General features: G+C 37.8%; 1 protein-coding gene across 1 annotated transcript; it reads left to right on the top strand.

Annotated features, from left to right (window-relative positions):
• The first annotated feature begins 5,547 nt into the window (after positions 1-5,547).
• On the top strand, positions 5,548-15,949 carry LOC136237373 (titin homolog). Its single transcript, XM_066027665.1, has 2 exons — positions 5,548-5,696; positions 13,181-15,949. The coding sequence occupies exons 1-2, from the start codon at positions 5,676-5,678 to the stop codon at positions 15,740-15,742; spliced, it is 2,583 nt and encodes an 860-aa protein (XP_065883737.1). The 5' UTR covers positions 5,548-5,675; the 3' UTR covers positions 15,743-15,949.
• The last annotated feature ends 1,021 nt before the right edge of the window (positions 15,950-16,970 follow it).

The raw sequence follows: 16,970 nt of genomic DNA, 5'->3' as shown, positions 1-16,970 counted from the left end.
GGGTATATCTTGATCTATATGTTACATAACTAGGTAGTGTGATGTCAACATGATTGTAAATAATTTTATGTAACATCTGTAATCTTAGTAATTTAAAGTGAGCTTCTATCGTATTCCAGTTAAGATGTAACAGCATATTGAATACACTACTAGTTTGAAAATAGTTGTCCATCACGAAATGAGCTGCACGTCTTTGTATAGACTCCAGTTTATTTATAGAGCGCCTGCTGTGAGGAGCCCAAGCTGCAGCAGCATATTCTAATACAGGCTTAACATAAGTAAAATACAAATCTTCTTTAATTTTACGTGAACATGCATGATAATCTTTTCATTTGTAGCTACCAAGCATTTAGATATAGCTAGCTATATACCATAATGCATCAGCTCCTCTTCAACAGCCTCAACTGTCTGTCTTACTGATAAAAATAATGTTGGATCCCACTGGAAGGTTGGAGTAGATTATCACACATCATGAAGTTGGAAGAATTGTGAAAAATGCTTACCCCATGCAGCCTCAACATCAACAGATTCAAGGCAGACTCTCTTTATGGAACACTAGACTATCATCATCTAAAGACCATCTGGGATTCATCAACATTGGGTGACTATGACTACAAACTACACAAGTTTGACTGTGATGATTTTGCAGTCTGCATGAAGGATGCTGTTTCTAAATACTCCCCTAGGGTAAGCCTTTGTGGAATAATGTGTGGAAGAAACATGTATAGCTAAACAGATCTAGAGGCAGAAACATGTATAGCTAAGTAGTAGTGGTATTGAATGTCACGATTATTAGTATAGCCTTAACACCAATGAAGTGTACTAAAAAGCAGAATGCAGCAAAGGGTACTAGTAGCTATTAGCTAGTCCACTGGAAATTGTATTTTAGTGTATTGTATTAATGCTAATCCTTAGCAAAGTGCAGCTATATTTGTATTTATGGGGTTTCTGAATTTGCTGTTGTGATAGTCAACTTATTTCTAGATCTGCCAGATTATGAAGACTGATCTATAGCCATATCAGCACCAAAACCCACAGCATGGGGTCATATCAGAAGGTAACTGATACAGATTTTACATTCATAGAAAAAAAGTGTTATAGCTGCCTTAAAATACCAAAAAGACTCAGTACAGTTTACTAAATGGCTGAGTTGGTAACTACATATTATACTGAAGCTGATAACTCTAACCAGTTAAACCAACTAACACTTTTTGAATCATATAATAAAATCATTTATGGAAAACACTGCTAATTATCTGAATAATACAGAACCCACAATTAAAACTTTTGTAACTAAAGATGCAACCCACAATCGAACATTTTCTTGAAGAACTCTTGAGGAAAAGGAAGCTATGAACGGAGTTGAACAATAGGTATAGTTACATAGACATTATTAATTTTGTGTTGGTAGTGATGCATAGTTCCTGTGCTTTTTATACACATAGAAGATTTAGGGGTTTTCAGTACTTGCGCCCCCCCAAATCCACCCCTGAAAACAGATCACACAATGTTTTTAACTTTAGAATTTGCAAGTATTACAACTATTTTTCTAATATTGTCAATGTTTTAATGTTAAAAATTATTTTCTGTGATTGTTTTTAATATTGCTTTTATTCTCTGTTGGATTACAAAGGTTGAAACAATGTATTTCCAAGTCTAGGGAATCAAATTTTGTGTCAGATTAGGCCAATGAAATTTGATTAGCAGTTTCGTGTCATCGCCCGCATGCTTTTGATACACCCGCATGGAATTTCATTATTGGTATTTCACATCGAAATACTCTAATAGAGTCATCACTTTTATTCTAATAGAGCAATCAGCTATACTCTAATGGAAAAATCACTTGTTTAGGAGTTACAGAATTAACCGAATATTCTAGTAACATACTTTAGCTAATGCAAGAGTAATCAATGTAGATCTCACTGTTTTTTGGCAGAAATCTTCATGTTTGGGATGTGTGTTGTGCATAATGAATAATGAATAATAACCGCCCGCATCAAATTTTCAAAAATCTGAGTGAGAAACTGGTAATCAAGTTTCATTGGCCTTACGGAGTACAGAGGTGTCAGATTACTGAGGTTGTTTTCTACACAAAAGTGTTGGTAAATGACATTTTGGCTGGATTAGAGAGGATTCTGGATTATGCAGGTGTCAGATTAGAGAGGTTCAGCTGTATTTTCTAGTTTCATATTGAAAGGTTAAAACGGATGATATTCGGAAAACTACCGTATGTGCATGTTTCAAGATGTAATTAATTACAGCAAAGTTTAACACTCAAAAGCAGTTGCTATGCATATACCAATCAGCTAAACCATTTCTATATAATAAACATATATTACTGCAGCTGACCACTTAACACATGCCTGCATAAAATAAAAACCAGTGTACATAATATTCCTCCCACATTGGATGTTTGATGCATCACTAAAGCAACATATATAATTTAGTTTCTCATCACTCTACCTATTACAGATAACTAAATACATTAGTACAGTTTGTCATCCATCAGTACTCAAATAGCAGTAATACTGGCTAGCAGATTAAGCTATACATAAATATATGACTGACATAAGAGGACATTTTGTCTACTCTAGCTAATCTTAAAAACTCGTTTACTATAGCTGCATTTACCACCAATGGCACAAAAAAGTGGTACGGAAAACAACAATGCTGGTAGTAATTGGCCATAACGTACTGGCCATCAAAGTGATCCATTACACACATTAATTCAATGATCACACCACTTAAAGTTTACATACTATCAAAGCATACTGTACATAACTGTAGCAAAGATCTATATAATTATGTCATTTATATCGCTCAATTCAAATAGTGCAACTTGTTAAACCAAATTAGGTATAAGGAAAACATACTAATATACTTCGCAGCCAACCATATAGCTCGAGATATAGCTAGTATAAGAGTTTGAGGTCAATCAAGAGACTAATGCAAACAATTACCTATGCAAAGATTGCCTTGGTGTAAACGTTTTGTCGTTGCTAGACTTTATGTACAACGCTTGAATTTTGCTTGTACGTGTTGCAGTATTCAATCACCTATACTTTGGTACAACTGCACATGCACATGACCACATAATACTATTGTACATGTTATGGATACAAAGCATGCACGTTTATGCTTTGTATCCACAACATGTACAATTGAACAGTGCACGTGCTGCATTACTTATGCATACATGTAAGTGCACTTAGTTGCCTGAGTGGGTGTAATTGGCACACATTAGTGACATTATATGGTCATACATTAGGGATGCCACGACATAGAAATGTTTCTGTCATAACGTCGCAGGCACTTATGTCACAATATATTATGTCACGATTTATCATGTCACGACATAACTTGCTCTAGAAAAAGTCTAGCAAAACATGTCTCCATTTTGTGAATTTCCACAAAACTTCTATATAGCTACATTCAAGAGTATAATACACATGCATGGTTTTTGGTCCCAATATTCAATTTTGTACATTAAAGTTGTATGCTATTTCTCTGTCACAACACATTAATGGGTCACAACATACTATCAAGAGTTTATAATGTGTTATAAACTCTTGATACTATGTCATGGGATTTCATGTCACAAATTATGTCATATTATGTCATGACTATAGTGGCATCCCTAGTGTACATCAAAGTACACATAACTTTTTGATGTCGATGCAATGTTCCATCATCAGTAATTAGTATCCATTAGTGTAGTTAATGGATTACCTTTCCAAGTCACATGTGATGTCATGCATGCTTGAAGCCCACAAGTTTACATATACAACTGCCACAAAGAAAACTATTATTATGGCCACACACATTTCTACAACTTCTCAAGTAAACATACTCAACTAAGACTTTATAGCACTGATCTATATACTGCCTGAAGGCCTTAAACAGTTTTGTGATTAACACAAACAGAGATGCTGGTGGAAGCCCCGTGCTGTCTTTTGAAACTAAAAAGAATAAACACAAGTAGCTAAGGATGAGAACCACCATAGCACAAGGTGTGCCTTAAGACATCAACCACAAATTGCTTGTCTTTCACACAACCACACAGACAGCAACATGAATTCAGCCCTCTTGTTGACACTGTTACACTGAGCCATTAATTATACCACAAATGAGCTTTGCTTTCTGTACAGAGGATGCATGCTTGTTACTTTATGAATATAATAATATTATACATACTCCTACAAATGTACTGAAATGGAACAATCTATCCCAGCTCACTACTGTCATGCACTATACCAACGCAACACAACTAAACAAGTCATAGGAGAATAATGTGGCATTATATGCTGATATATACAATTATACATATATTAGTTTAAAATAAATATATGTTCATGTAATAAAATCATACAGTGGTGGTATCTTCATCATTACCTTCCTCAATTAGTTCATCAGTCTCATAAAGACGAGCACTGAGTGTTTTGTTCAAGTCCTCCATTGGGATCTCTGTTTGCATTGCATCCCTCAATCCTCCCATCGTTTCATTCACAACTGCTTTTGCCACTCCATACGCAAGACCTAGCTTGTTACGAAAACCACTAGTTGGTGCACCGTCATCTTCAATCCTACCAGCTATTTTGTCTACCTCCTTACCCATTCCTCTAGTGATTCTCTTGTATCTCCAAACAAGGATAAACCCAAAGATAGCAATCGGAGTCATTAGCACCATGGAAGCACCAAGAGCAAACTTCTGATATACTAACAAACTTTCATGAAACGGTAGTTCAACTTTGCCGGTATCATTAAAGTACTGAATAGAGTCCTCATCAGGACCTACCACACATCCCAATGGATGAATGTCATAGGAAGTTAATATGAATGGTAGAGCAAGTACTAGGAAAAGAGCCTCAAAGTAAGGAACTGCCGATATCGTCCAGTGAACCTTTTCTTGTTGCTTGCTATCCCACTGTTTATAATAAAGCTCAGCTTTCTCTTTAGTCCGAGGGTCATTTGCACCGTAACGTATCACCAGCTGTTTCAATCTCTTTATCAACACCAGTCGCCACAAAATGTTGTGTAGGTTGTGACTCAGTCTGGACCTCCAGCCACACATTACAGTCAACCGTGCTCCAATAAATATCAATACAATCATTGCAAATGACATGAACAGTAATCCATACAGAGATTTGTAATATCTTCGTGTAACAGACTTCGCTCTGCAGTCCCATAGGATAGCATTGGATACTTCATTCACGATGACATCCATATGTTCAGGCCTATCAGTTATGTTGAATTCTCTTTCGCTGGTGGTGTCTTTCGTTGCTTCGTTATGAGCAGCAGTCGAGATCACAGCAGCCACGGTTGTATACACGGAGACGACAATAAACAAAACTCTGATATCGATAAGGAGAAAATTGGATAATCGCGATACCTCTTTGGCGTGTCTTTTTGGGTCTCCCACCGCTCCAGACGGTGCCTTCACTTTTAGCCTCAGTCGCATTCTACCTAACGCATAGCTAATACTGAGGTGGTCAGAGCCGAGCAGTATACGTACACAAGATCAGAATTTTATAAAAATGTCACGTGAAAAATTAGAGCACGCAATTAATATAAAGTTGATTGGCCATGCATGGGCGATGTCCATGTCTGAGGTGAGGTCTCAGGAGTAGCGTTTGAGCTCGTGATTGAGGGACAACTTAGACCAGCAACACTGAAAAATGGATAAAGCGTTAGATAAGGTTAGATTGTCTAGCTGTATCAGAGAACTTGCTTATTGTGGGCGAGGTCGCCAAGCATTGATGATTGATCTAGTATTAGTGTTAGCTGTAAATGGGTATCCACGCTATAAACTAGCACTTTCAACAAGTCAGTATGGCAAAATCTTGTACTTAACACTACATGTGTTACATCAAGTGTGTGGGTAGGTGTTAACAGGTACTAGCTAGCTGTTTTAAAGTGCCACGGAAGGTGCGGTTACCCTCAGATGTGCAGCATCGTCAAACTGCTAAAATCCATTGTTCTCATAGCAACAAATGTATAGCAACAAACTATTTTTGAACCTTGAGTGAACATCCAGATGTATACTGCTATGCTATGAGGAAGATCTTGCTCTTGTTGTCAGTTGCAACTGAAGAATTTATTTTAGTGAAATTTCCTAAGGCCATGTCAACTTAATTAGTTGATTCGCGGGCTTGACCGAACTTTCACATATCACTTCAAAGGAAAGCAAAGGTGTATAAATACCATATGGCACTGCTATCAGTGTTTGGGAATATGTTAATGAGAAACAAAGGTAGTAGATCACAAATATATATATATATATTATATGTGACCGGATTTCATATAACAAGGCTTCCACACACACAAAATCAAACTTACGATTTTACCAGAAATGGATTGCCGGTCTAATACACTATCATATTTCACACTGTACTTCCTTCAGCACTGGCAAGTCTGGTTTCTGTAGCAGCTTTCTTCCGACCCTGTCAAAGCCACGAGTGTGAGATTGGCACCATTAAATGGCCATGGCTTTGTGATAATGGTGTGTAGTGAACTGGGACTTCACAGAGAGCTCGCCAATAGTGTTCTCAGTCAATTTGGAGTAATTTGAGGGCCATGGAGGGCCATGGAGAGCCCAAACTTGGCCTCTGGATTCCAATCGTCTTCTTACTCCATTTTATACCCGTATATTAAGACCACCGTCCACCCCCACCCTCCCACCCTTATTACTACCATCTGTGATATTATAACCTGTTCGAAAAAAGCTGCTCAAAACAGGGCAAATGTTGGGTATCAGAAGTGTATACACCCACTCAGTGATAGCTAGTGAACAGATGAACAATTGGTGCAAATTTTGTTCGCACAGCTGTAGGCACTGGGAAGTTATTACACAATGATTCCTTAAAATCGTCATATCTCCTAACAAAGCTTTGTGCGTCGAAGCCTTGTTTTGTCAAATCCAGTCACATATTCTTCCTAGCAAGGAGTGCATTTTTATATACCACCTCAATTTCTCGTTAATGAATTCCAGGCATTTCTAGAAATCATCAAATTTCTTTGATGGAAAGTTGACTCTTCTGCTTCTGCTAAAATTAGGCCGGGCAAACTTGATTAATTGTTTCTCATCCCTGCCCGCATCCCTTTTTACCCAACCGCCTCTAATTTCATTATTGCTGTTATCAATCACTTGCACACTTATTTTGATGCTAAGAAGGCTGGCTATCATTTTACAGCACAGCAAGTGTCACTTACACCGCAGAAACAGTGGTAAAACGTAAGTACTAGTTCTTAAAAGGCTTTAGTACCTCAATAGTAACAGACAGCTTGATTTGAAGTATTTTCTTTTGCAGTGTAGAATGAAAAATGATCTCCCGCCCACATGGAAATCCCAAATTTTCATGGATGAGAAACAAGTAATCAAGTTTGCCTGGCCTTATAGTGATACTTTATGGGATCGATTATGGGTGAATAATGCTATGGACTTGAAGTTTGCATGGATTTCACAGGTTTATTTGTTTTGATTGATAATAGACACCTACATGATGCATATGATGGTGTCATGTAGCACATAGAGTGGCAATTAATGGATTTTAGCCTTTTAACTGTATAAAATTATTCATGTCTATTACTATTAAAGTAAGCACTAAATAAAAACTTAAGTGCACTTAAAACATCATTATGAGTTCACATTATGAGTTCATGCTTTTTATTTTATTCAGTTTTATTACACGCCCACAATCGAAGCTGTTTGGCATTGCACTTACGCTCAACCTCAATCACACCTTGTCCCTCAGTAACACCTTGTTGTTATTCTTACGTAGGTTATCCATGATCAAAATTCACATCCCAATATAAGTACACTCGCAAAGCTTGCCTGCAGTTGCAGTTGTTACATGGGCATTAGTGATTTGCTGCACTCGGCAGCTCTTGTGCTTGTGCATATAATTTATGTGACCCACTGAGCGAAAATCTGACTTGTTTGCATAATCTGTTTTTGAGATAAATGCCATTGAAATACATTGGATGCATAAAATGTTTTAATCGCTTCAGTAAACAGTGAAGGAAGACTTGAATTAAAATATCTAATATACCAATGGATTCACCTCTTCATGGAGAGTACAAATATCCTTGTTTCATTTCTGTACCATAAAGCAAACGGGAATTAAGTGTGTTTGGTTATGTGCTATAAAGATTAACTTTATTGTCGTCGTTGAACAACCTTCTTGTTTAATAGCATGGTGTATTTAGGCCAAAAACTATACCTTGATGAACGAATGCCCCAGTTCATGATGAATAGAATGAACACAAGTCCCAACTCTGTAGCCTGTTGCACTCGAGACTTACAATCAATTAAACAAACACCTGTAATTTTTCACATATAGGCACTGTACAAATTGATTATTGTTGTTTATCACTATAACTTCAAAAGCGCTTACCAGATAAGACTGGAAATTTAACAGCCCACTGATTTTTCCCTCTACAAAATGTCATAAAATAAAGTTCGAGGAAAATGCAAACAAGTCAGGTGTTTGCTCAGCGGGTCACATATATCTGTGGCTGAAGTGCTAGTGCATATCAACGTTGAAACCGGGTCACTACTGCTGACCCGGATAGCAATCCGGGTCAGACCCGGATGTGACCCGGATTGACCCGGGTGTGACCCGGATTAATTAAAGCCGAGACGTGTTTCAGCTAGTCTCGAGCGAGCGAACGAGTCTACATTTTGAGCGTTCCATTCGTGTTGAGTAAATATTGCAACTTCAGCCTAGCTATAGATTGAAGACCAAAAAAAAAAAAGGTCTTCACCTACTGACAATAGCTACCCCTCACCATAGATACCCTCAGTTTCGTGCTACATACTACACTTACTAACAAATGGGCGTGGCTGAGCGGATGTTGGTAATGCGATAAGTGGGCGTGGCTCACGAAAGAGCTACGCGATAGCGTTTATAAGTTTCCACGTCGTCAAACGAACAATTTCGTTTCTCACGTGATCCAATCCGGGTCAGACCCGGATAAATTGTAAACCGGGTCAGACCTGGATGACCCGGAGAAAATGTGACCCGGATGACCCGACCCGGTTTCAACGCTGGTGCATATATATATGGTCTTGTGTACAAATGCTAGCTTACCAATCTTGTTAAGTAGCCCAGCAAAAAGTTGTTATGTAGAACAAATAAACACATCGAAGCTGAAATCTGACTGGTGAACCCACGAATACCGCATCTGAAATGGTGCCGTGCCCCAGCTATATCAATTAAAGTGAAGTATCCATTACGCTTCGTTGTCAGCCATATTCAACCAGTTACGCAGCATTACGAATCAAGAACTGTTCGAAAAGCACCTCTGCTAACAAAATAGCCATTATGAAAAATACGGACAATTTCCATTACGAAGGGAAGCCATCACATGCTACCGCCACATCGACACTTTTTGCAGTCAGCAAAGGTGAATGGGACACAAAGGAGGACACTGTTAAGTCCATGAAGAATGCATTGTATGTACTGCGGTATACCAAGCCCGTAGCCTTAGCCGTTATCAAGTTATGCTTGTCTGAAGGCATCAGTCAATCAGTTACTTACTCAGCCAGTCAGTAGAAAATTCCATTAAATAAAAAAAATTTTAAAATTCTGTAGCAACTTGTTGAAAGCATTTCCGGTTGATCTGAAAGCTTGTTTGGGCTTAGTTTTACCTAACCAATACTGCCTCATCGTCGTCAGGGAAATTGAGGTTGGTTTTTGGGTGATGTTATTTCGTGGGCCACGCCTACTCCTTTGTGGTCCCTACTATACAGTACTATCATACTGTATGATAGCCAAGGGACAATATTTGCAAGGTTGAGCAATGTAGCTAAAAATAAAAAAATTTTCATACAATCCCAAAATGTACATATTAGAGATCTAATGTATTTCAAGGATAAATTTTTTGCTGATACCTCCAAAACCCTGAAAACGGCAAAACTTTTCTCCCTCGAAATATTTAGGTTATATGGTAATTCATTTTGACCGAGGACACTGTTTTCTGTACAGTGAACCTCTTAGGATGCACAATAGAGAAAACAGCAAAGATTTGGTCCCAGGCTATACATTTCTACATGTACCAGACAGCATCTTTATTGGAGCAAAAATGGATCAAAACTTGTTGGTCTCAATATGTCCATTATTGTGGGGTTCTACCGTATGATTGCTTTATGACCTCATGTAACTTACACTGTGAGTCTGTCATCTGCATATGCAATGCCCTAGCTGTAATGGCCAGTTAGAAATTGGATGTTACAGTATTATAAACAAAATGGTATCCCAGCACAACAACTACTACACATTCTATTGAATTACAATATGATTATTTAGGTGGTGGTTTAGGGCCGGGTGATAATCATACAGTACGATAGTAACTGCATAGTAGGGACCACAAAGGAGTAGGCATGGCCCACGATATAATATCACCCACAAAGCAGCCTTAATTTCCCCTGGCGACGATGAGGCAGTATTGGTTAGGTAAAACTAAGCCCAAACAAGCTTTCAGATCGACCCGAAACACTTTCAACAAGTTGCTACGGAATTTTAAAAATAATTTATTTAACGGAATTTTCTAGTGACTGACTGACTGAGTAACTGACTGATGCCTTCAGACAAGCGTAACTCGATAACAGCTAAGGCTACGGTCTTGATTTTTTTCACTGTTCTATGTCGCTTCAGTCCGACAGTAGGGCTGAGCGATACTGCCATTTTAGTATCACGATTGATACTAAAGCCACTATTCACGATACTGAATAGTTCACGATACTTACAAATATGTCAATCATAGCTGGTGCTACATAGTGTATTCCTCAGTATTCCTGCAGGAAGTCTTCAAAAGTAGCATCAAACTAGCCACTGTCAACTATGTTTACAGTAACAGTTATTGTAACACATGCTTTGAAGTTATGTTATGGTGTTCACACCTCTCTGCAGGGGTAACCAGGTTATGACTTACAAGGATTCTTAGCTTAGTACTTCATAACAAATGGCTTTTTAATGACAGTAATGTACAGGCATGGTATCACGATAGTTAATAACAAAATATAGCAATATTGATACTTTCAAAATATCGCGATATATCACTAAAACGGTAGTATCGCTCAACCCTATCCGACAGGTGCCTTTTTGGCATACCGCAGTACGTACAATACATTTTTCGTGGACTTACCAGTGTCCTCCTTTGTGTCCCATTCATCTTTGCTGACAGCGAAACATGTCGATTTGGCGATAGCACGTGATGGCTTCCCTTTGTAACGGATATCATCCGTATTTGTCATAGTGGCTATTTTGATAGCAGAGGTGCTTTTCAGTTCTTCATTCATACTGCTGTGTAACGGGTTGAACATAGCCGACAATGAAGCGTAATGGATACTTCACTTTTCAGACGATAATTGATATAACCGGGGGGCGCGGCACCCTTTCTTTTGGTATGCGACCCTGGATTACAGAGGTGCTTTTCGAAAGGTTCTTGATTCGAAATGCTGTGTAACGGGTTGAACAAAGCTGACAACGAAGCGTAATGGATACTTCACTTTTCAGACGATAATTGGGGCGCGCGGTGCCATTTCAGATGCGGTATACGTGGGTTCACCAGTCATAATAATTACTATTACAAAAAGTTAACAAACAAGTACACAGAAAAATTTGGAATTTTCAGCTAGAGTAGGGACCATAGCACATCGATAAAAAGTACTGAAACAAGTTGGAGTAGTGCACGATATTAAATCACAGTGAAACAATAAGAAGTGTTATATCCCTACTGTGCATTTCCATTATGGTATCTTGAGCACAGTAGGGATATTACACTTCTTTTTGTTTTACTGTGATTTAATATCGTGCACTACTCCAACTTGTTTCAGTACTTTTTATCGATGTGCTATGGTCCCTACTGTAGTTGAAAATTCCAAATTTTTCTATGCACTTGTTTAGATAAAAGATTATCTAGATACCTAAATCACCTATCATAAATAATAAATTTGCTTATCGAGTTAATAGTAGTAAATCTTTGTACTCTATTGTAAATCAATTACAGTCAGATGGAAAAATTATGGAAAGGTGTCAAACTAGTTGGAAGTGATAAAATTTCTGACCTAACATAATTTTATGCCAACAAATACATAAAATTGTGTTTAAAACACAGTCCTATGATGTCATATCATTACCGAGATAATATCAATTATCAAGATAAAATGGCTGTCACCAAGAGTACATAATAAAAATAGGGAGGGAGAGTGTCTAACTAGGACACCTTCAGTCAAAATCACTGTGTATTATAGAGCATCCACACATTGGTAAGAGCAAAAGTTTTACGTTATTCAACACCTATTAACAGCTCTCAACACCTATCAGCAGATCTCTATCATCAGTAAAAGTGTTACTTTGTTCAAAGATTATTGTCTATTCAGTAATATGCAGTGATTTTGTACAGGCTGTATTGGCAGTTCTAGATATAAACAAGAAAAGATATGTTTTCACTTAAGACAAAATGAACAGCCTACTTACACGAAGTATAATGGTGATTCCGCCTCTTTTTCACTATGTGTCACCTGTTTATACTGCATAAAAAGGAAAAACAGTACAAGAAGCGCCTCTAAAACCAATCCTGTCAATATGATAATTACAATAAAACCAGCGCCTTAACTATCATTTACTGAAAACCCGAAGTGCAATGACCCTACATGTGCCAAGATGTTATGAAGGAGAATTGAGGCTGCTTTTTGGGTGATAAAAAAACTCAAACCTCATGACCCTTACTATACAGTACAACTGTAATGAACGATACACAGCATTGGTTGGGTGAATCTATCTTCCTGTAATGGACCAATCCACATCATGTAACTTCTGGCAATGCACATTTTTTATTGTGGCATGGATTTAATATTAGCGAATGTGTAATACAATTATTGTGTCATGCTATAAAAACCATGCTACGTATATGGCATCAAGTTAACATAGTAATATGGCAAAGTCATTAATTGTTAAAGAAAATCTGAATGCTACATAAATATCACTATTTGTTTGAGTCTAACTTGGGCACATAATGATGTCAGATAAATCTTGTGCACAACCAGTTTGTAAATCGCTTGCATGTGGTAAATATTTTAAGAGAAAAACTTTAAGGGTTGTACTCAAAACATTAAATTTTATGGAAAATTCCTAAATATGGTATTGTTTACATTTGATTACATTTCATCACCGTTTAGGTTGAATCTGGAGTTACCAAAGCAAGAGACAAGATTGACTCCATTGGAGAAAAGACAAAAGAGCAATTCCAAAACTGGAAACGAGTACTTTCCGGGGCTCTGAATGATCCTCAGTTAATTCTTGGTTTGAGTATATTATTTTGCTTTTATGTATTCCTTACTGGTTTCAATTCGATTGTTGGCGGCAATTCTAGGGAAGAAAATTCTTCCACTTGTAGATGTCCCATATTGCACCGAGTCTACTATCGAAGTGTTATCATCATCGGTTTATTCATCTGGTTTGTTGGTTTTGTTGTACTCACAATTTGGGATGCATATAAATTCTGGAGATTCAAAGACAGAGCTAGGCACCCAGAAAAATACCAAACTAAAGTGTCATCGCAATCTTCAGAGACTCAAGAACATGCTACTTCATTTTTAGAGAGAACAATTGACTCGGTTGAAGCAGGAGCTCAAGCAGCCATGAAGATACCAGTGAAATCGATGCTCACTAAAACTTTGGATATCATAGATGACGGGGTGGAGACTCTGCAAGTAGTCGATGATGGGATTAAGCAGATGAAGGAGAATCCCATAGATACGATACTTACAAAGACAATGGCATCTGTGAACAATGCAGTGACGCGTAAGTTAGAAGTATTGCAAGATGGTAGTGCTGAAACTGACAATGATGACGATGATGATGACAACGATGATGACAATGCTGAATCTAAGCCAACAATGCTGCAAAAAGCAACAGAATTGATAGATATGGCAAGGCAAGATTCTATACTTAGTAAAGTTGTGAAGCCACTTGAAGAAAAAGTAGAAGCAGCCAAGCAAACTGCTGCTGGTTCTCTACTGACAGATTTGGCTGCCAGCGGTGCCAAAGTGATACAGGAAAACCCTGCAGATGTGATGCTTACTAAAGCAATGGAGGTTGTCGATGATAAGACACAACCTAACCAAGCCTCATCAATTCTTGCAAAGTCTGTGGAATTTGTAGCTGCTGTGAAGGAGAACCCTAGTGAAGCCTTACTTGCAGCATCTGTGGGTGTAGCTGACAATATCATATCAAAACAGATGCAGAACTCAGACAAGACACAACAGAAAGCTAACAGATCAATGTTATCAACAGCGCTGGACTTGGCAGAAGCGGGTATGGAAGCAGCTAGGGAAGATCCAGTGGAATTATTGAGTAGTAAAGCAATGGAGCTTGCTGTTTCTGCTGTTGAATCAAACCCGACAACATCATCAATGCTAGACAAGGCAACTGAATTAGTGTCCACGGTTAAGGAAAATCCTACTGAAACAGCAATGGATGCTGTGGATGCCATGGTATCAAATCAAGGCCCACCTGAATTGTCACTACAGGGAATGCTTGAAAATGCAGTTCAGCTGCAGAATACACCACTTCCAAAAAATGACGTATCCAAAAGGTTAATGAATAAAACTGACACCTCAGCAGCAAGAAATTTTACAAATACTGCCACATTAAACAAATCAACACTTTCTGGGTCAATGAAGAAGATGCAGTTAATCGAATTCGAAGAATCGCTACCAAAGAAAAAAAGATCTTCTAATGCTAAAGGTAAAGCTAAAAAATCACAGACCAGAACTCTTTCTTCTGCTGATCGTAAAACACTGCAACGTTTAAAACACTATGAAAACTTTTTATGGCTTGAATTTTACAAGGTGTACTCTGTGGGGGCTGCTATTGAGGATGACAGTCATACACTTCCTGCTTTTGTTGACATTCTTGGAGATGCTGAAAATGGAACAAACACTGGTGATGAGAGTAATGTGGAATCAGAAGCTCAACCATTGTTACAAGCTTCTTCTTATGATGGTGCAGCAGAATTACCCACGATTGTTATCGAACCTGACTTTTCAGATGAAGACTCTGATTTAGAGGATTTTACTCAGAATGAAGATACTAGGGTTGCTAAAAGTTCTGGAAAAGCAAAGAGCACCAAGTTGAATGCAAAGCATGAAGTAACAGACACTACTACAAAGGTTACTAATCAGAAATCTTCCATTGTTAAGCACAAAGATGCAACTGACCATAAATCCCCTGCCACAGATACAAAAGTACAGAGTTCAGTTGTTGCTAAAGAAGATACTAATTCTAATTCCTCACATTTAGGGTTAACATCTGGCAGTGATGATGATGATGAAAATAAACAGAAGGGTTTTCTCGGTTCCTTTGTTGACCTCAGGCCAGAAGGATTGTATACTGACATTGATGAACAAGACAATATTGTGATAATGGCGGCAGATGTGACCTGCGCTGGTGTGGGATTCTTTTTGTATCCCATTCTGGTTATATTGCGGCTATTTGCTCAACTAGCACTAGTACCCTTATTGCTGTTTCAAGTATTAGGCACATACTCCTGGATCTGTGTCACAAATGACGTTTACTGCAGAAATGATTTTAATCAGTATCGGCTTGGATTAGATAAAGCGGCTTTGGGTTTTACCTTTTATTGCTGTTTATTAATGGCAATTTTATCAACTGCAATACTACGATGGTTTCCTTGTTCCAAAAGTGCAAAATCAGCTGGTGCAAACTGTATTATGTAATTGTTAATACACATCTTTACTTTGTGTTGTACTGCATGATAAAGCTCAGTCATAATATTACATTGTAGTACCTTCATTGTAATGTCTATATCCAAGATGTATATGTACATGCATTAATGTATTGCCTGTTATATGAATACATAAAATATACTTTACTGTGTATGTATACTTGTGTGTGCATATTATATAATTATTTTATATAATTTATGTCAGTGATAAAATCGTTTCTCTGTGGTGTGTGTGAAGTATTATAATAGAGTAGCTTTTGACACAGATTCGTTGCACACACCATGCACTGTATAGTTAGCTCTCTCTCACCTGGTCAACACTATTACCACACATGTACATCAGGGCATGAAATAATACGTATACATTTTGGAAATGATCTGACAAATCCTGTTATTTGGTCGGACATACTCAATAGTACTGTACAAAGTTTTTCTAAGTGTTCAGACATTAACCGAAAATGGCAGATGTCTGACCATAATTTCGGGCTCTGTGTACATGCATCTGTCTACACTTCAATAATGTCTGCAGTTGGTTTGTGATCAGTGTATACTGTATTATATTACGTTAATCCATGGTGTGACCAGGTCCCCAATATACAGCTGGGTATACTGGTAGGAGCAATGTGAGTAGAGTTTCTTGCTCAAGAAATCAACAACACCAAATTGGCATTGAACCTAGAAACTTTTAATTACCGGGACAATGCTCTAGCCACTTGGCTATTCTGCCTCACATATCAAGAAGTTTGGGGACATTTGCTATACTTTTGTTTATGGCAAAATGCCAACTGGAACAGGCATGTCCAATGCATTTCAATTGGAAAACCATTTAAAATTAAATTAATTATTGTGTACCGCCGCCTACCTTAAGTCTGTTTATTTAACTTTCCAAGAGTGATACGTGTAGAACAACTCTCTGCGAGTACAATGATGCCAGAAGTCCAATCCACGGAATGTCAAAATGTCCTAAATCGACCGAGTGTAGCAATTTTCCCCATACATTTTGAATTGGATGTTTCACGGGAATGTAATAAAAGGTGTAATAACCTGCGACACGTGATAGATACCTCAGATTCCAGACCAAAATTAAACACGCCATTTTAAGGTTGAAAATCACTTACTTTTCTGAATGGCAGATATTTGGAAGGGAACGCTCTGAAACTATTTTGACCTCTTGACAATCATGAACCTTCACTACATTAGTGTTACGATGAAACAAAAAC

This window comes from Dysidea avara, chromosome 1 (assembly GCF_963678975.1).
Source record: "Dysidea avara chromosome 1, odDysAvar1.4, whole genome shotgun sequence".
Classification (NCBI taxonomy): Eukaryota; Metazoa; Porifera; class Demospongiae; order Dictyoceratida; family Dysideidae; genus Dysidea; species Dysidea avara.
The sequence above is the reverse complement of the archived record's forward strand: the minus strand, read 5'-3'. Positions and strand labels throughout refer to the sequence as shown.

What these genes read in the sequence shown, in the direction of transcription:
- LOC136237373 (XM_066027665.1), top strand. Translation starts at nt 5,676, where the DNA reads ATGGATAAAGCGTTAGATAAG. An exon ending in TGGATAAAGCGTTAGATAAG is followed by an intron (nt 5,697 to 13,180) that starts GTTAGATTGTCT and finishes ATCACCGTTTAG; the next exon opens with GTTGAATCTGGAGTTACCAA.